The following is a 17,647-nucleotide window of genomic DNA, read 5'->3' as shown; positions in this document are numbered from 1 at the left end:
TAGAGGCCTGAAAGGAGCCATGTTTTGCTGCTGCCTGTAGCGGGGAAATGGGGGCCCCGGACAGGCCGGGGAACGGGGGAGAATTTAATTCCCAAAACCTCCCCGGTGCTCAGCAGGGGACCCGGCGCCGCCCTGAGGGCCACTGGGAAGGTCACCAGCGGATCCAAGCGTTTGCCCGAGGATGGATCCTGCCTGGGACCAGCATCGCCTCCCTCCAGGTAACCTGGATCTGAGCCCCCGGCTAGCCCAGCCCTGACCCCCAGCTCTGCCGGTGCCCCTCACTCCCGACCCGCAGCCCCTGCTAGCCCAGCCCTGCCAGTGCCCCCCACTCCCGACCCACAGCCCCTGCTAGCCCAGCCCTGCCGGTGCCCCTCTCTCCCGACCCACAGCCCCTGCTAGCCCAGCCCTGCCGGTGCCCCCCACTCCCGACCCGCAGCCCCTGCTAGCCCAGCTCTGCCCCCCCAGCTCTGCCGGTGCCCCTCTCTCCTGACCCACAGCCCCTGCTAGCCCAGCCCTGCCGGTGCCCCCCACTCCCGACCCACAGCCCCTGCTAGCCCAGCCCTGCCGGTGCCCCCCACTCCCGACCCGCAGCCCCTGCTAGCCCATCCCTGCTCCTCTCCCAGCTCTGCTGGTGCCCCTCTCTCCTGACCCACAGCCCCTGCTAGCCCAGCCCTGCCGGTGCCCCCACTCCCGACCCACAGCCCCTGCTAGCCCAGCCCTGCCGGTGCCCCTCTCTCCCGACCCACAGCCCCTGCTAGCCCAGCCCTGCTGGTGCCCCTCACTCCCAACCCGCAGCCCCAGCCAGCCCAGCCGTGCCCCCCCAGCCCTGCCAGTGCCCCTCACTCCCGACCCACAGCCCCCTGCTAGCCCAGCCGGTGCCCCTCACTCCCGACCCACAGCCTCCCCAGCCCTGCTGGTGCCCCTCACTCCCGACCCGCAGCCCCCTGCTATCCCAGCCCTGCCCCCCCAGCTCTGCCAGTGCCCCTCACTCCCAACCCGCAGCCCCCCATGTCAAGGCCGAGTCTCTGTCTTTAAATCTTTTATTGGACGGTTCACACACAGGTCGGCCCGGAGGGCTCTGCATATTGGCCATGCAGGTTGATGAGGGGAGGGGGCCTCCGAGCAGCCCCCTACTTGTTGGTGCAGCTTCCCGCTGAGTCTTCATGGGCTGCTGGGGGAGCCCTGACATGGGGCAGGGGTGGGATTGAGGGGAGGTGGGGCTGGGGCAGGACTTGGGGGACAGTCGGGGGAAGCAGCTGTAGGACCCAGGTAATATATATGGGGAGGGCTGGGGGGCTTCAGGAGGGAACCCTTCATTGGGGGGATGAAGGGGTATTTGGCAAGTTTGGGGTCAGTGTGGGGAGGGGTTGGGGGCTGGGAGTTGGGGGTCAGTGTGGGGGGTCAGTATTGGGAGGGGGGCTGGGAGTTGGGGGTCAGTATGGAGAGGGGTTGGGGACAGTGTGGGAAGGGGTTGGGGGCTGGGAGTTGGGGGTCAGTGTGGGGAGGGGTTGAGGCTGGGAGTTGGGGTCAGCGCAGGGAGGGGTTGGGAGTTGGGGGTCAGTGTGGGGGGTCAGTATTGGGAGAGGGGGCTGGGAGTTGGGGGTCAGTATGGGGAAGGGTTGGGGGGCTGGAAGTTGGGGTCAGTGCAGGGAGGGGTCGGGGGCTGGGAGTTGGGGGTCCGCATGGGGAGGGGTTGGGGGTCTGTGTGGGAAAGGGTTGGGGGCTGGGAGTTGGGGGTCTGTGTGGGGAGGGATTGGGTCTTGGAGTTGGGGGTCGGCATGGGGCGGGGTTGGGGGTCCGTGTGGGGAGGGGTTGGGGGCTGGGAGTTGGGGGGGTCAGTGTGGGGAAGGGTTGGGGGCTGGGAGTTGGGGGTCAGCGTGGGGGGGTTGGGGTTAGTGGGGGAGGGGTTGGGGGCAGCATGGGGCTCACGGGCAGCGACTCGGGGTGCTACGTATATAATATAGATATTTATCTATTTCTCACAAATCTCAGAAATAACCATTATATACAGATATGGGCGGGGGGGTGACACACACACACACCGTTGACTTGGGGGGTGGGGGTCTCAGATTGCACAGTCCGGTTAAACCCCCCTTTCCCCATGGCTGGGGGTCCAGACAGGGGGGCTGGGGAGGAGACTGGGGGAGGGGTGTGGGGGACAGTGGGAGAGGGGTCGGTGAAGGGCTGAGGGGGGTGGGGTTGACAGGAGGCTGCCCCCTCACCGCTCGGAGCAGCGGTGGAGGGCTGGGGGGGGTTGAGGGCAGGTGGGGGGCTGTCGGGGGGCCGCCCCCTCACCGCTCCGAGCAGCGGTCCTGTCGGCTGTAGTGGTCGAACTGGCTTTTCCAGTGGCCCATGTACGCGCTCCAGCGGTGAAACTCAAGCCGCCACTGCCGTTCGGCCTCCTCGATGTTATCTGCGGGGGGGGGGAGAGAGAGAGACGGGGGCGGAGAGGGGGCAGTTAGCGTCCTTCAGAGCTGGGCCCAGAGCCCCCTGCCCTTCTCCCGGAGCAGCCCCCCATTCCCCGAATAATCCCTCCAGGCCCTGTGCGCAAGACGGGGGGCCAGGAGATGCTCGGTGCCTTTAACGCGCCCCTTCCCCCAGCATGACCAGGCTCCGGGCACCCCGATGCCCCAGGGCCGGCTCTGGCTGCTGTCGGGCTTTCTTGGCCACCTGTGCGGCTCCCTCCGCCTGTGGGCTGCTGGGAACACGGTCGACATCCCGTCTCGTTCGGCTGCCGTGGCGCGGGGGGCCCTGGGCTGTCGCTCCGGGATCGCCAGGGGCACGTCGGGGTCCCGGGAATGCCGCTGCCCGCTCTGGGGCGTTTGGCTCGGTTATTTCCGCGGACCTGGGGAACGGATCCCCAGCGATCGGCAGCCGGTCTCGATATTATCTGGGGGGCGGCCGGGGGGGGGGCGTGTTTTTGCACCGACGCTGATTTCTGCTCCCTCTCCTCGCCAGAGTCCGGTGCGGTCGAGTCCCCACCCTAGCCGTCCCGGCAGAAACGTCCATGTTTCGTGCTTGTATCGCACCTTGCGCCTCCGGCTGGACGGGCCACGTCTCTCAGGCTTCGGCTTTGCCCGCGGCGGCGGGAGTCTCCCCCTGAGCCGGCGACTCCTTGCTCCTGGCCTGGGGGGGTCTTTGGGCGCCGGGGGGGGGGCGCTTCTGGCCGACACGCCTCACTGCGTCTTCGCAGCCAGGGGTCTCGGTTTCCAGAGGTGGCCAGTCGCTCCCGGCTCTGCTCCCTCGCTCCGGCTAGGGCTGAATCTCTCTTCGGCTGGGGGTCGCCGTGTGGTTTGGAGCTGTTTGCCCGACCCCCAGGGCCTTGACTTCTCTGCTCTGTCGCAACCCACCTGTCTCTGGGGTGGAAAGCGGGCGTCGGCCAGCACTGGCCCCCCATTGCGGTGACCCCCATGGCTGGTGCCGGGGAGCAACGTGGAATCTAACTGGGGCCAAGTGGAAGCTCTCAGAGGGGCCACGTCGCAGAGACCCTGCGTGTCCTGGACTGGCCGCGGGGCCCGTGGATGCGCCCCAGATGTGATCCTCATCTGGGACCGCGCCACCCAGCCAGGTAGGGCTGAGCGGGGCTCACAGCTCTGGGAGGGGAGTGGGGTCTGGTGGGTGAGAGCAGGGGGGGCTGGGAGCCAGGACGCCTGGGTTCTCTCCCCAGCTCTGGGAAGGCAGTGGGCTCTGGAGGGTTAGAGCGGGGGGGTTGGGAGCCAGGACTCCTGGGTTCTCTCCCTGGCTCTGGGAGCAGAGTGGGGGCTTGTGGGTTAGATGGGGCAGTGTCCAGGTGTTGATGTGTGGGTGGGGGTTCCCATGTGTGGGGTAGTGTCGGGGGGGGCACAGCCAAGCAATCCCTCCCCCTCATCTCTCATCTGCAAAGCAGCATCACCCTCAGTACCCAGTCCCCCCGCCCCAAAGCTCGTTCCCTGTAAAGCCCCCTCCACTGGGGGAGGGGGTCCTATCTCCACCCCCTGAGTTCTCCCTGCCCCCCATCTCAGAGCCCCTCCGCCCATACCTGATCACCCCTTTTATACTGACAGCCCCTCCCCTCCACCGCTCTGTGTCCCCTCTTCACCCCTCCACCGCACTGACCCTTCTCCCCACCTCAGAGCCCTCCCCCCCAATAGTAGGGCCCACTCCACCCCCCCATGTGCCCCATCTCTCCCCCTCCAGCTCCCCAACACACCCTGCCCCACTCCCCACACTCACTTTATTGTGGGGGGGAAGTGAATCGTCAAAGACACGAAGATGACATGCAAAAGGAAACACTAAAAAATGTCTTTTATAAGTGGCCAGAAGCCCCCCAGCCAGGGCCGCCTGCCGGGCTCAGGGGGATTGGGCGGGTGACAACCTCTCCCCCGCCCCTGCGGGGTGTCGGGGTGCCAGAGATCAGGAACACCAGTATAAGCCAGGCTGGGACACGTACCCCATGGTTCCCCTCCCCCCCAATGGCTGGCACGCATCAGACCCGTGTGTGTCAATGCCCCCTGGCAGGGCTCAGAGCTGGCACGATACAGCAGCCCCCGCTGAGGGCCCTCGTGTGCGCACGTATGCGCAGTGCTTGTGCTGTGTGTGTAGGCGTGCAGGGGCTTTGCCACGTCCAGGTGCTGTGTGGCTTTGTGCAGTGCTGGTGACTCCTGTGTAGTGTGCACAGGGAGGGCACAGTGTGTCCCTGTGCAGTGAGTGGGCCACATCCATGGGCAGTGAGGGTGCAGTGGATGTACGCACAGGGTTTGCGTATAGCATGCGCAGTGAGTGCCATGTGTGTGTACGCGCTCCTGCCTCTGTACACGCAGGTTAGCACATCTCTATGCAGTGCAGTGTGTGTGAAGTATACATGTGCAGTGCCCATACAGTGTGCCAGTGTGCAGTATTCCTGCAATGAGTGTGCAGTGTCCAGGTGTCCATGAGCAGTGTCCACCTGCAGTGTGTCGGTGAGCAGTGTGCATGCAGTGAGCACAGTGTGGGTGTGGAGTGAATGTGCAGTGCATGTCAGTGTGCAGTGTGCACCTGCAGAGAGTGTGTGTGTGTGTGCATGTGTGCATGAGCAGTGTGCGTATATGCAGTGTGTGTATATGCAGTGTGTGCGTGCAGTGTATGTGTGTCAGTGTGCAGTACACACAGTATGTGTGCAGGCACAGCGTGTGCATGCAGTGTGTGTGAACAGTGTGTGCATGCAGTGTGTGCATGGTGTATTCAGTGTGTTCAGTGTGTGTGCATGCAGTGCGTCTGCTGTGTGTGTGTGCATGCAGTGTGTGTGTGCGCGTACGCATGTGCATGCAGTGTGTGCAGTCTGTGCGCGCGCGCATGCAGTGTATTCACTGTGTGTGCAGTGTGCAGTGTATGCAGTGTGTGTGCACAGTGTGCAGTGTGTGGTGTGTGCGGTGTGTGCAGTCTGCGTGTGCACGCGCGTGTGCATGTAGTGTGCATGTGTGCAGTGTGTGCGCGCACGCACAGTTTGTGCAGTGTGTGTGCGTGCAACTCAGGTGCTGGGTCTCTAGGTGTGCAGTGGGTCGGCGCAGGGCGGGTGTGCCTGCGGAGCTCACGCCTTGTGTTGACGTGTGCACAGAAGTGCGGACGTGCCGTGGTTGTGCAGCAAGGCTCCGCCCTCTCCCTGCCACCCCACCCCCACCCCCTCTTCTGCTGCCCAGGGCCCCGGGGCAAGTGGGGGGGCCGGCAGCAGCCTCGGAGCAGCAGAGCTGCCGTCGCTCTGGGCCGCGGACGGAGCGTTAAAATCCTGTCTAGGAAAGGCCCCCACTGCTCCTGGGGCGGGGCGCTGTCCCCCTGGCAACTGCTGGGTGCCCCCTTGTGGCCCATTCAGTGAGCTCTGGTTGGGTGCCCCTAGTGGCCAGGAGTTCCACAGGCCCCAGCTGGGTGCCCCCTAGTGGCCCGTTCAGTCAGCTCCGGCTGGGTGCCATCTAGTGGCCAGGAGTTCCACAGGCCCCGAATGGCCCAAGTCTTGGGCCGGCTCCGCCCCGAGCTGACCCTGTGACGGCCAGGTCCGACCCCGCCCTGCCCCCGCCCCAGTGTCCGATGCATGCAGGATCTGCTGTCAGGGCCTGAGCCGCAGGGCGAGGAGGGGAAGGAGGGCGAGGAGGGGCAGTGGGGCTGGGGGGGGCCCTGGCCCCCGGTCGGTTGCAGCACATAGCTCTACAGGGGAGAAAAAAAAAGAGGAGCCGGGGTTAAGCTGTGGCCTGGACCCTTTGGGGCAGGGTTACTGGGCTGGCTGGGCCATGATGGTGGGGGAAGGGGATATAGTTGGTTTGTCCTGCCTCAGTTTCCCTCTGTGAGCTCCCCTCCCACTTCCCCATCCATTTACCCCTCCCCCTCCCCGCATGAGGCAAAGATCCCCCCCATGGTGCCCCACGGCCCCCCTCCCAATACAGGGTCCCCCCAGTGGTCCCCAGCCCCCAACCCCGATGCAGGGTTCCCTGCGCCCCCCCCTAGCATCTCACCAGTGATGTTGAGCAGTTTGGGCAGGAAGCGGTTCCAGAAGGCGCAGACCTGGGCCCGGAGCCCCTGCCCCACAGCCAGGGGTCGCGGATTCAGTTGTACGTACTGCTGCTGCCGTGGGGTGTAGGGGGGCCAGCGTGCTCCCCTCTCTGACAATTCATTGGGGTCCCTGCCCAGGAGGGGGAGAGGGGTCATGCCTTGCTGGCTGGGGACCCCCAAACCCACCTGCCTGCCCCCCCAGTGTGGGGACCCCCCTCCACTGACTCACCCCTGGGAACCCCCAAACCCACCTACCAATCCCTCAGTGTGGGGACCTCCCCGCTGGGGATCCCAAAACCCACCCACCTACCTCCCAGGGTGGGGACCCTCCCCAGAGACCCCCAAACCCACCCACCTACCCCCCAGTGTTGAGACCCCCCTCTGGAGATCCCTAAACCCACCCAGCTACCCCCCAGGGTAGGGACATCCCTCCACTGAATCACCCCTGGGGACCCCAAACCCACCCAACTACCTCCCAGTCTGGGGACCCCCCAGAGACCTCCAAACCCACTGACCTGTCCCACACTGTGGGCCAAATGCACCCACCTGCTCACCTGAGTGTGGGGACCCCTCTCCACAGATCCCCCTCTCCAAGGGCCTCCCCAAGCCCCCCCAGCTTGAGGCCCTGCCCCCCAGATCTCCCCCCACTCACGCCCCCCCCCACCGGTACCCGGTGCGGGCGAAGTTGGCCCAGTAGCGCATCATCCGGCGGCTGAGCGTGGCTTCCTCGGCTGTGTAGTTGAGGCCGGGGTCGAGGGGCAGGCCGAAGACGAACTCGATCTCGTAGCCGTGGGGCACCCCCATCCAGGGGGGCCAGAGCATGTTGGAGGCCCGGTGGTCGAAGAAGTAGGTGTAGACCCGGGCGCCCCGCTCAGCCAGCCGCAGGGCGAAGTGGGTGACGGGGCAGATCACGTTGTGGTCCCCCACGATGTCGTCCATGGCCTCCCGGTTCTTCACTGGGTTGTCCTGGTCCAGCCAGTCGGTGTATTGCAGCACCACGGCTTCGGCCGCCAGCTCGTTGGCCTGGGGCACCCCCATGCGCACCCCGCCCAGGAAATCCTCCCGGCTGATCAGGCTCTCGTTGTCTTTGCTGAACCCGGGCACCCCATAGATGAGGAAGTAGGTGCCCTCGTCCCGCACCACCCCCACCAGCGCCTGGGTCTCCTTGAAGCTGCCGGCGCCCGGCAGGGTCTCGGGCACCTCGCCGGCGAAGTCCCCGTCGGCCACCGGCACAAAGGAGAAGCGGAAGACGCTCTGGTGGGGCAGCACCTGCCACTCCTGGTCGATCAGCTCCTGCGGGGTTTTGGCCCGCAGGCAGGCCACCAGCTCCGAGTCGTTGCCCGGCGGGCAGCCCACCAGCTTGGCCAGCTGGCCGGCCCGGCGCCGGCCCTCGGCCGGGGGCACAGTGGCCCAGGGGGCGTTGGGCACCCCGCTCTGCAGGATGGCGCGGTGGAAGAGCGGGCGGCTGCCGGGCGAGAGCAGGTGCATGCCCACCGAGGCGGCCCCGGCGCTCTCCCCGAAGATGGTCACCGCCTTGGGATTGCCCCCAAAGTAATGCACGTTGCTCTGCACCCACTGCAGGGCCAGCCGCTGGTCCAGCAGCCCCACGTTGCCCGGCGCCTCCTGGCTGCCCGAGAGGGCCAGGAAGCCGAGGGCCCCCACCCGGTAGTTCATGGAGACCACCACAACCTGCTCGGCGTAGGCCAGGTAGCGCCCGTCGTAGACGTCCAGCGAGGCCGAGCCGCTGTAGAAGCCACCCCCATAGATCCACACCAGCACGGTGGCGTTTCTGGGGCGTGGGGAGGGCACCCAGAGGTTGAGGTACAGGCAGTCCTCGCTCATCTCCCGGTTGGGGTTCCACATCTCGGTGCCGGGGAAGCCGGGGTAGAGGGTGTCCACGTACTGGTAGCAGGCGTGGCGGTAGGCGCCGGCATCCAGCACCCCGCCCCAGGCTCCCTTGGGCTCCGGCCGGCGGAAGCGCAGCTTGCCCACGGGGGGCTCGGCATAGGGGATGCCCAGGAAGGCAGAGACCTGGCCCGCGAGGACGGGCACCCGCAGGCCCCGCACCCGCCCCGCCCGGGTGCTGGCCACCAGCTCGTTGGCCCGGGCGCCGAGGGCCAGGGCAGCCCAGAGCAGGAGAGTGGGGGCTGCGGCCATGGCACTGTCTGCGGGGGGAAGGGGAGAGACGGGGTTAGGGGGCTGCAGGAGACGTGTCCCCCCACCCCTGCCCCCGGGCTCCCCGGCCAGAGACAGCGCCCCCCCCCCCCCGCCCTGGGACCGCAGCACGATGCAGCCAGGACGTCCCCGTCCCCCCCACCCTGATAAGGGACCCACGGGGGCCTATCCCTGCCCAGCAGCTCCAGGCTCCTTATCAGCAGCATGCAGAGACTGGGGCACCGGGAGGGGCGGGGGCGCTAGTGGTTAGAGCAGGGGGGGCTGAGAGCCCGGACTCCTGGGTTCTCTCCCTGGCTCTAGGAGGGGAGGGGGGTCTAGGGGGTTAGAGCAGGGGGGGTGGGAGCCAGGACTTCTGGGTTCTCTCCCCGGCTCTGGGAGGGCAGCGGGGGCTGGTGGGTTAGAGCTGGGGGGGGGGGCTGGGAGCCAGGACGCCTGGGTTCTCTCCCCGGCTCTGGGAGGGGAGCGGGGGCTGGTGGGTTAGAGCAGGGGGGCTGGGAGCCCGGACTCCTGGGTTCTCTCCCCGCCTCTGGGGCAGTAATTTTGGTGTCTGGGAGCAATTCCTGGAGCGGGAGGGGCCGCTGGGGTGTGGTTAAAGCTGAGGCGTCCATGGGCTGTAACTGGGGTAACCTGCCCTAACATGACTCCGCACAGATCCCCCCCCAGTACGGCCCCCAGTATCGCTCCCCCGCCCCTCCCAGCCGACAATCAGCTCATATGTACAAAGTCCCCGGCCCACCCCGCAACAGCCGGGAAACTATCACACCCCGGTCCTGACAAACACCCGGGAAACACACGTCACCCCAACAACCCAGCCTGTCCCCCTATCCAGCGGATACTCCGTGTGCAACGCGCAACCCCCGCCGCCGCGCACAGCCGTCACACACCCATACAGCCCCCCGGAGTCACAGCACACAACACCACTGCCCCCCAAAACGCAGTACAACAGCCAGCCAACCAACACACAGCCACAACCACCCTCTCACCACACACACAGAGTCATACCACACCTGTACCCGCTCCCTGACCCACACATTGACCCCACAACCGCCCCCATAACAGAGTACAACAGCCAGCCAACCAACATACACACACACACACACAAAACCCCCTCTCACCATACACACACACACACACAGAGTCATACCACACCTGTACCCGCTCCCTGACCCACACATTGACCCCACAACTGCCCCCATAACGGAGTACAATAGCCAGCCAACCAACATACACACACACACACACACAAAACCCCCTCTCACCATACACACACACACACATACAGAGTCATACCACACCTGTACCCACTCCCTGACCCACACATTGACCCCACAACTGCCCCATAACAGAGTACAATAGCCAGCCAACCAACACACACACACACACACACACACACAGCCCTCTCACCGCACACACACACACACACACACACACCGAGTCATACCACACCCGTACCCGCTCCCTGACCCACACATTGACCCCCCCGCCGCCCCCATCTTGACATCTGGCTCCCAACCACAACTCAGCCCCCCCCCCATCCCACAACCTGTTCCCAGGCCAGTGACACGCCAGCCCACACACTCATAACACACCTGTGCACAATCCCCCCTTCCCAGCCGGCATTCCCTGGCCATGCGTCACCACCTCCTGCTGGCTTTGAGAGCAGCCAGGGTTGGAGTCCATGGGGCGGGGAATGGGGCGGCCGGAGCCAGATGGAAACGGACCCTTGATCCCAGCACAAAGAGGGTGGCACCGAAACCCCAGGGCCTTGGCCGCGACCGACTGGGCTGGGGCGTGGGGACAGACACAGAGCCCTGCCGGTGCCCCTCCCTCCCAACCCGCAGCCCCACTGCCAGCCCAGCCTGAATGGGTCGGACCAAGAGTCCATCCAGCCCAGTGTCCTGTCTGCCGACGGTGGCCAGTTCCAGGGGCCCCAGAGGAAATGAACCGAACAGGGAATCATCCAGTGACCCGTCCCCCGTTACCCATCCCCAGCTCCTGGCTCCCAGGAGCTTAGGGACACCCAGGGCACGGGGCTGCATCCCTGGCTAATAGCCACTGCAGGACCTAGCCTCTGTGAACTTAGCTAATTCTCTTTCGAACCCTGTTATACTTTTGGCCGTCACAACATCCCCTGGCAAGGAGTTCCCCAGGCTAACTGGGTGTTGTGTGATCAAGCACTTCCTCTTGTTTGTTTTAAACCTGCTGCCTGTTACTTGCATTGGGTGGCCCCTAATTCGTGTGTTATGAGAAGGAGTAAACAACACTTCCTCATTTACTTTCTCACATGATGAGATTTTACAGACCTCTCTCATATCGCCCCTTCGCCGTCTCTTTTCCAAGCTGAAAAGTCCCCGTCTTATTAATCTCTCCTCATACGGCAGCCGTTCCACACCCCTAATCATTTCTGTTGCCCTTTTCTGAACCTTTTCCAATTCCAACAGACCTTTTTGGAACTGGGGCCACCACATCAGCGCGCAGGATTCAAGATGTGGGCATCCCATGGATTTATAGAGAGGCAACATGAGATTTTCTGTCTTATTCTCTCTCCCTTTCCTAACGATTCCCAACTTTCTGTTCACTTTTTTGATGGCTGCTGCACATTGAGTGGATGTTTTCAGAGAACTGTCCACAATGACCCCAGGATCTTTCTTGAGTGGTCCCAGCTCATTTAGACTCCTTCATTGTCTATGTAGAGTTGGGATGATGTTTTCTAATGTGCATCACTTTGCATTGATCAACACTGAATTTCATCTGCCATTTTGTTGCCCAGTCACCCAGTTTTGAGAGATCGATTTGTAGCTCTTCAGAGTCAGCTTTGGAGTTAACCATCTGGAGTGATTTTTGTGTTGTCTGCAAATTTTGCCACCTCACTGTTTACCCCTTTTTCCAGATCATTTATGAATATGTTGAATAGGACTGGGCCCAGTACAGACCCCTGGGGGACTATTCACCTCTCTCCCCTCTGAAAACTCACCATTTATTCCTCCCCTTTATTTCCTATCTTTTACCCAGTTACTGATCGAGGAGGGGACCTTCCCTCTTATCCCCTAACAGCTGACTTTGCGTAAGAGCCTTTGGTGAGGGACCTTGAAAATCGAAGTACACTGTATCCACTGGATCTGCTTTGTCCACATGCTTGTTGACCTCCTCAAAGAATTCTAGTAGATTGGTGAGGCAGGATTTCCCTTTACAAAAACCATGTTGACTCTTCCTCAACAAATTATGTTAATCTATATGTCTGACAATATTATTCTTTATTATAGTTTCAACCAGTTTGCCTGGTACTGAAGTCAAGCTTACAGGCCTGTAATTGCCGGGATCACCTCTGGAGCCCTTTTTAAAAATTGGTGTCACATTAGCTACCCTCCCGTCATTTGGTCCAGAAGCTGATTTAAATGACAGGTTACAGACCACAGTTAGTAGTTCTGCAATGTCTCATTCGAGTTCCTTCCGAACTCTTGGGTGAATCCCATCTGGTCCTGGTGATTTATGGCTGTTTAATTTATCCATTTGTTCCCAAATCTCCTCTAATGACACCTCAATCTGGGACAGTTCCTCAGATCTGTCCCCTAAAAGGACTGGCTCGGGTTTGGGAATCTCCCTCACGTCCTCAGCCGTGAAGACCGATGCAAAGAATTCGTTTATTTCTCCGCAATGGCCTTGTTTCCCCTGCGGGCTCTGTCAGCACCTCGATGGGCCGCTGGCCCCCCTGGTTGTTTGCTGGCCTCCCTGCTTCTGACGGACTCTGAATTTTTTTGTGGCGGGTTTGTGCCCCTTTAGCAAAGGGCGTCTCCAGCGCGCCCCGCCCGGCCTCGCTGCACGGCTGGGCTCCGGCGGGCGGCTCAGGTGCCCAGGGCACCCGTTTGCACCGTTGGGCCCCTGTTCCCCGGCCGCTGAGGGGGGACGTCGTCGGGTGTTTTAGGGGCACTCCGTGCTGCTGGCAGGCACGGGACCGACACCATCCACCCCCCCAAAGCGCTGCTAGGGGGCACGGAGCCGGCCCCAGCCAAATGAACCAGCCTCCCTGGGCAACTCTGCCCCACTTCCCAGTTCCTGGCCCCACCTTCTGGGGGGGGGAGAAATGGAAATGATTGGACAGGAGCTCTGGCTGGGGGGGGGGCAGCTCCTGGGTACCCCAGCCTTGGCCTCTCCCAGCAGGGGGAGCCGTGGGGCTGAAGCATTGGCTGTGGGAGGTGGGGGGCTCCAAGCAGCGAGCGCTGTAGGGTGGAAGCACTGGCTCTTGGGGGAGCTCTCGGCAGGGGGGTTCTGTGGGGCAGGCACACTGGCTGTGGGGGGAGCTCCCAGCAGGGGGCGCTGTGGGGCAGGATCCTGGCTGTGGGGGGAGCTCCAAGCAGGGGGCGCTGCGGGGCTGGAGCACTGGCTGGGGGGGGAGCTCTCGGCAGGGGGTGCTGTGGGGCAGGATTCCGGATGTGGGGGGCACTCCAGCCTCTTCCAGGATCCCCCCCCTCAGCAGTAGCTTGGAGGGGGGGGCTGGCATTTTGCTTGGCTGGGCCCTGAGCTTTGCTGTGGGGGGGGGGGCCCGGAAGCGGGGCTTGAAGGGGATATGAAGGAGAGGGTGGGGGATGGGTACTGCCCCCCATACCAGCCCCCCCCCGCAGGGCCCTGAGCCAGCCCCCAGCCCGCCCCCCCCCCGCCGTGGGGGAGCAGCTGTAGGGCGGGCGCCAACCCCAGCTGTTCGCACCTAAAATACCCGGGACGGAAATAACCCGGCGCTTGCTCCGGGGGCTGATGTGGGGAGGCTGATGATGTGTGTGGGGGGGGCAGTTGTATCAGGGCCTGGACCTTGGGGACCCCCCCCTTCTGTGTAACTAGAGGGAAAGGAGAAGGGCTGGGGCCCTGTGGGGCCCCCCTGAATGTCTCTCCATGAGCCTGTGGGGGGGGGAAAGGGTGTGCCTGGGGGGGAGGGTGTTGGGGTCCCTCTGCCCCTTGGAGCCCACACAGAGGGATGATTTGGGGTATGGGGAGGCTGGGCTCCCCCTTTAGGAGGCCGTACGGGGCCATCGGAGCCCCTCCCTACCCCAGCCCATCTGCTTTGTCCATCGCCCAGCCAGGGGAGCCGTGGGGCCGGAACTGACACCCGCTGGGTGTGTGGGGGTCGCTGGAAACTCAATAGTCCCCCCGCCCGGCTTGGCAGCTAGTAGCTTCCGAGTGCCGGAGCCGGCCCCCGCCCCCAGCCCCTGTAATCTGACCCCCCCCTGCTGACCCCTACTTCCAGACCTACACCCCCGGCCCCTGTAACCAGACCCCCCCCCGCTAGTCCCCTCCCCAGACCTACCCCCCTGGCCCCTGTAACCAGCCCCCCCCGCTAGCCCCCTCCCCAGACCTACCCCCCACCTGGCCCCTGTAACCAGCCCCCCCCACTAACCCCCATCCCAGACCTACCCCCACCCCGGCCCCTGTAACCAGCCCCCCCTGCTAGCCCCCTCCCCAGACCTACCCCCCGGCCCCTGTAACCAGCCCCCTTGCCAGACCTATCCCCCACCTGGCCTCTGTAACCAGCCTACCCTGCTAACCCCCCCGACCTACCCCCCACTTGGCCGCTGTAACCAGAGCCCCCAACCCAGCTGGGCAGTGGGGAGAGAGGCCACGGATTCAGGGCCCAGCAGGGAATCCTCCCCCATCTACCCCCTACTCCCCCATGGAGGCTGGGGCCAGACCTCTCCTATAGCCCCCCCCACAGGGGGGCCGTTCAGGAGAGATGTGCACCCCGTGCAGAGCACACGTGCACACACACACAACATATGGTCCCCCCCATGGAACACGCTCACACATGGGTGCACTCACGGAACGTACAGCCATGCACACGCACACCAGGCACGAAACGTGTGTGTGCAACACACCCCAATGCATGCAACATACATGCACACACCCGCAAACACACCTACTATGCACGGAGCGCACACACGCACACTCACACACACTCACTCTCTTTTGCCCTGCCTGAGGTCGCTCTGCACCCAAGTCTTTTTCCAGCTGCCCCCGGGGCTGTGCTGGGGGGGGTCTCCCGGCAGAGAGCCAGGGCACCCCCCGCACTGCAGATCTGGGGGGAGGGGGAATCCTCTCCAAAGGTGAGTCCTGATTGGTCACACTGGATGCAAAAATCCTCCAATCATGGTGGGTCCCCCCCAAATATCCCCCCCAACTCTGTCTGTCAGTGCCCCCTGCCATGGGGAGAGCCCCTCCTGCTGGGATCCCCCCTACACTGTTCAGCTCCAGCCGTGGGAGCGAGGGGCATGTTTTTGCTCATGGGAGGGGGGGAATCCCGACGGGGGTGGTGAATCCTGCCCCCCCCCCCACAATTCACGGCTGTTAATAACCCAGCGATGATTCCTGTCCTCTGTTTGCAAACACAGCCGGGGTCTCCATGGGCACAGGGTGGGGGGTGGGGGCGGTTATGGGCCTCTGGGAGCGGACCCCACCCCTGCCCGTCCCTGCTGCCTGACCTCTCCCCCTACCCCCTCTCCTGCCCCCTCCCACTCTTCTCTGCCCCACCTGCCCCCTGCCTGCTTCCCTCCCCCCAACCCCACCCTGCCTGGCTCTCTGCCATCTGGGCCCTGCCTCAGTGTCTCTCTTGGCTCCAGCCCTGCCCCCACCCCCGCCCCAGCTCATTCCTCTGTGTGTGTGTGTGGGGGGAGTCTTGCCCCAATGGCTGGGGCGGGGGGGATCCCAGGCTGTTGGCTACTAGCCCTGGGGAGGGGCAGCTTGCCAGCCAGTGCTCTGCCCCTGCCTCTGCCCCCAGACCCCAGTCCTGTGCCCCGCCCCCTCCTCTGCCCCCAGACCTGCCCCCTGCCCCTCCTATGCACCATACCCCCAGCTCCTGGCTCCTCCCTCTTCTGCCCTCCCCTGCCCCAGCCCCATCCTCTGCCCCCAATCTCCCCAGCCCTGTGCCCCACCCTTCTCTGCCCCCTACCCCCAGCCCTGTGTCCCTGCCTCCCCCCTTCCCCTGCCCCATCCTCTGCCCCGAACCCCCAGCCCTGTGCCACACCCTGTCTTCTGCCCCATCCCCCCCAGCCCTGTGTCCCCTCGCTCCTCCCTCCCCTGGCCTCGCCCTCTCCTTTGGACATAGCCTGTCAAGGGACCAGGTGCTGCCCCCCCATATAGCTGGTCAGAGCCCCCCTCCCGGCCTGACACACAGACCCCCCCAGCCAGATGCCCCCTCCCCACTGATACCCCCCCTCACCCTCCACTTTGCTGCAGGCCCTGCCCAGTCTTCTTCCTCATCTTTGCTGGCAAGACCCTGTACCCCCCCTGTCTATCAGCACCCAGACCCTGGCCTCCCCCAGGGAACCCCCCCACCCCAGCCCAGGCGCAGAGCCGCCTCGCCCAGCTCAGAATGGGGGGTCACCCCCGGCGCCAAGCTCCATTGCTCTGGGCAGGGCCCCAACCAGCCCCTCCCCGCTCAAACTGTCCCCCTTGCCCTGGAGAGCTCAGCCATGGGGAGCAGGAGGAAAGGGGGGCAGGGGGTGTGGCTGGCTGGGTCGACAGACAGACAGATAGATAGGTAGCGGGGTGGATGGGGATAGATAGATGGGGCGTGTGGGGCTGGATAGACAGATGATAGAGGGGGTGTGTGGGGAGGATGGTGGATAGCTGGAGGGGTGTGTACAGGGATGGACGGATGGGGGTGGGGATAGGTTGACAGAGGGGTGTGGGGGGGCTGGCTGGGGGATAGTCAGCTGGCTAGATTAGATGACGAGAGGGGAGTGTCTGTGGGGTGGCTGGGGGTGGGTAGATGGGTGTGTATAGGGATGCCTAGGGCCAGGGGTGCTTACTGGGGGGCTGGCCAGGGAGCTCACTGGGGGGCTGGCTGGGGGGGCTCACTGCAGGGCTGGCCGGGGGGGCTCACTGGGGGGCTGGCCAGGGGGCTCACTGGGGGGCTGGCCGGGGGGGCTCACTGGGGGGGCCGGCTGGGGGATGGGGGATGGGCAGTTTTTTGCATCTCTCTCTCCCGCTGCTGCTTTAGCCGGAGCGTGGAAAGCACCAGGCCCTGAGGGGTTAAATCCCACAGGGGCGCGTGTGTCTGCCGGGGGGGGGGCGGCGCAGGTCACATGGTCCCGGACTCTCCTCCCCCCCCGCCGGGCTATTCCCAGTCTCCTGCCTGTCGCTGCCTCCCCCAGCCCCGTGGCCGGCTCCATCCCTCGGGGGGGGGGGGACTCGGTGCTTCACCCCCCCCGAGCCCTGGCTGCAGCTCCCTAACCCCCCCCGCGCCCTCCCCCTGGGCAAGGGGGGCTGAAAAGGAAGGCGGGACCAGGGGATGGGGGGGTCCCATAGCCCCGCAGGGAAGCGGGGGGGGGGAATCTGGGTACCAGCCCACAGCACCCCCCGGCCGGTTCTGTAACCTCCCCCCGCCCCGGCAGGTTGCTGCAGATGCGTCCAGATGTGCGCACCTGGCTGCTGATGCAGACGGGCCCGGAGGAGGCGGGGGGGGGAGATGCAGGGACCCGCCCCCGCCCCCGCTGCGCCGGGATGGAGCGGGGGGGGGAGGGTCGCGCTCACCTGTGGGGGGGGGCGCGGGGGGAGCCCCGGGTCCCTGGGTCCGGGCAGGCGGGAGCCGCCGGCTGCAGCTGCTGGCTGCGGGCTCTGGACTGGAATAAACGCCCGCCCCCCCCCGCCCCGGCCCCCCCCGCCCCCGCCCCCCAGCCTCTCCGCAGCCACATCTCGCGAGCCTGCGGAGCCCGGTGCTAGGCAGAGACTGGGGGGGCCGGGCTGGGGGGCGGTGGGGGGGCGGGCTGGGTGTGAGGGATGGGCTGGCGGTGCGGGGGCTAGACTGGGGGGGGCAGGCTGGAGGCAGGTCTCTGGGCTTGGGAGGTCGGTGGGGGGCCGCTGGGGGGGTGGGCTGGGGTCAGAGCACTGGCGCCGGGGGACGGAGGCAGGAAAGCTGCAGCAGAAGCCGGATGATGGGGCAGAGTTGGGGGGCTGGGCTGTCCCCTCCAGCCTGTGTTCCAGGGCCCCGGGT

The 17,647-nt window shown here is 64.9% G+C and overlaps 1 protein-coding gene across 3 annotated transcripts; it reads right to left on the bottom strand.

The window, feature by feature from the left end:
* Nucleotides 1-1,026: 1,026 nt before the first annotated feature.
* On the bottom strand, nt 1,027-17,278 carry ACHE (acetylcholinesterase (Cartwright blood group)). Of its 3 annotated transcripts, none has more exons than XM_038386319.2 (4): nt 17,188-17,278; nt 7,166-8,660; nt 6,459-6,625; nt 1,027-2,413 (listed from the first exon to the last, which is right to left on the bottom strand). In XM_038386319.2, exons 2-4 carry the CDS (start codon nt 8,650-8,652, stop codon nt 2,292-2,294), a joined length of 1,776 nt encoding a protein of 591 aa, XP_038242247.1. In that variant the 5' UTR covers nt 8,653-8,660; nt 17,188-17,278; the 3' UTR covers nt 1,027-2,291. The 3 variants fall into 3 exon arrangements, with proteins under 3 accessions (XP_038242247.1, XP_043359641.1, XP_038242249.2); XM_043503706.1 differs by lacking the exon at nt 17,188-17,278 and adding an exon at nt 10,260-10,410; XM_038386321.2 differs by lacking the exons at nt 1,027-2,413; nt 17,188-17,278 and adding exons at nt 5,372-6,153; nt 10,260-10,411.
* Nucleotides 17,279-17,647: the final 369 nt, after the last annotated feature.

The sequence above is a fragment of the Dermochelys coriacea genome, chromosome 28 (genome assembly GCF_009764565.3).
Source record: "Dermochelys coriacea isolate rDerCor1 chromosome 28, rDerCor1.pri.v4, whole genome shotgun sequence".
In the NCBI taxonomy this organism is placed as follows: domain Eukaryota; kingdom Metazoa; phylum Chordata; order Testudines; family Dermochelyidae; genus Dermochelys; species Dermochelys coriacea.
Note: the sequence above shows the minus strand (reverse complement) of the source record. Positions and strands in the feature narration are given on the sequence as shown.

Bases quoted from the DNA above. Each gene is read 5' to 3' on its own strand.
- ACHE (XM_043503706.1), bottom strand. From the start codon at position 10,350: ATGGACTCCAACCCTGGCTGCTCTCAAAGCCAGCAGGAGGTGGTGACG. The intron at 8,661-10,259 runs GTGTGTTATGAG...TTCCCCCCGCAG, and splicing joins GAAGGGGGGATTGTGCACAG to ACAGTGCCATGGCCGCAGCC. The intron at 6,626-7,165 runs GTACCGGTGGGG...CCTCCTGGGCAG, and splicing joins GCCAACTTCGCCCGCACCGG to GGACCCCAATGAATTGTCAG.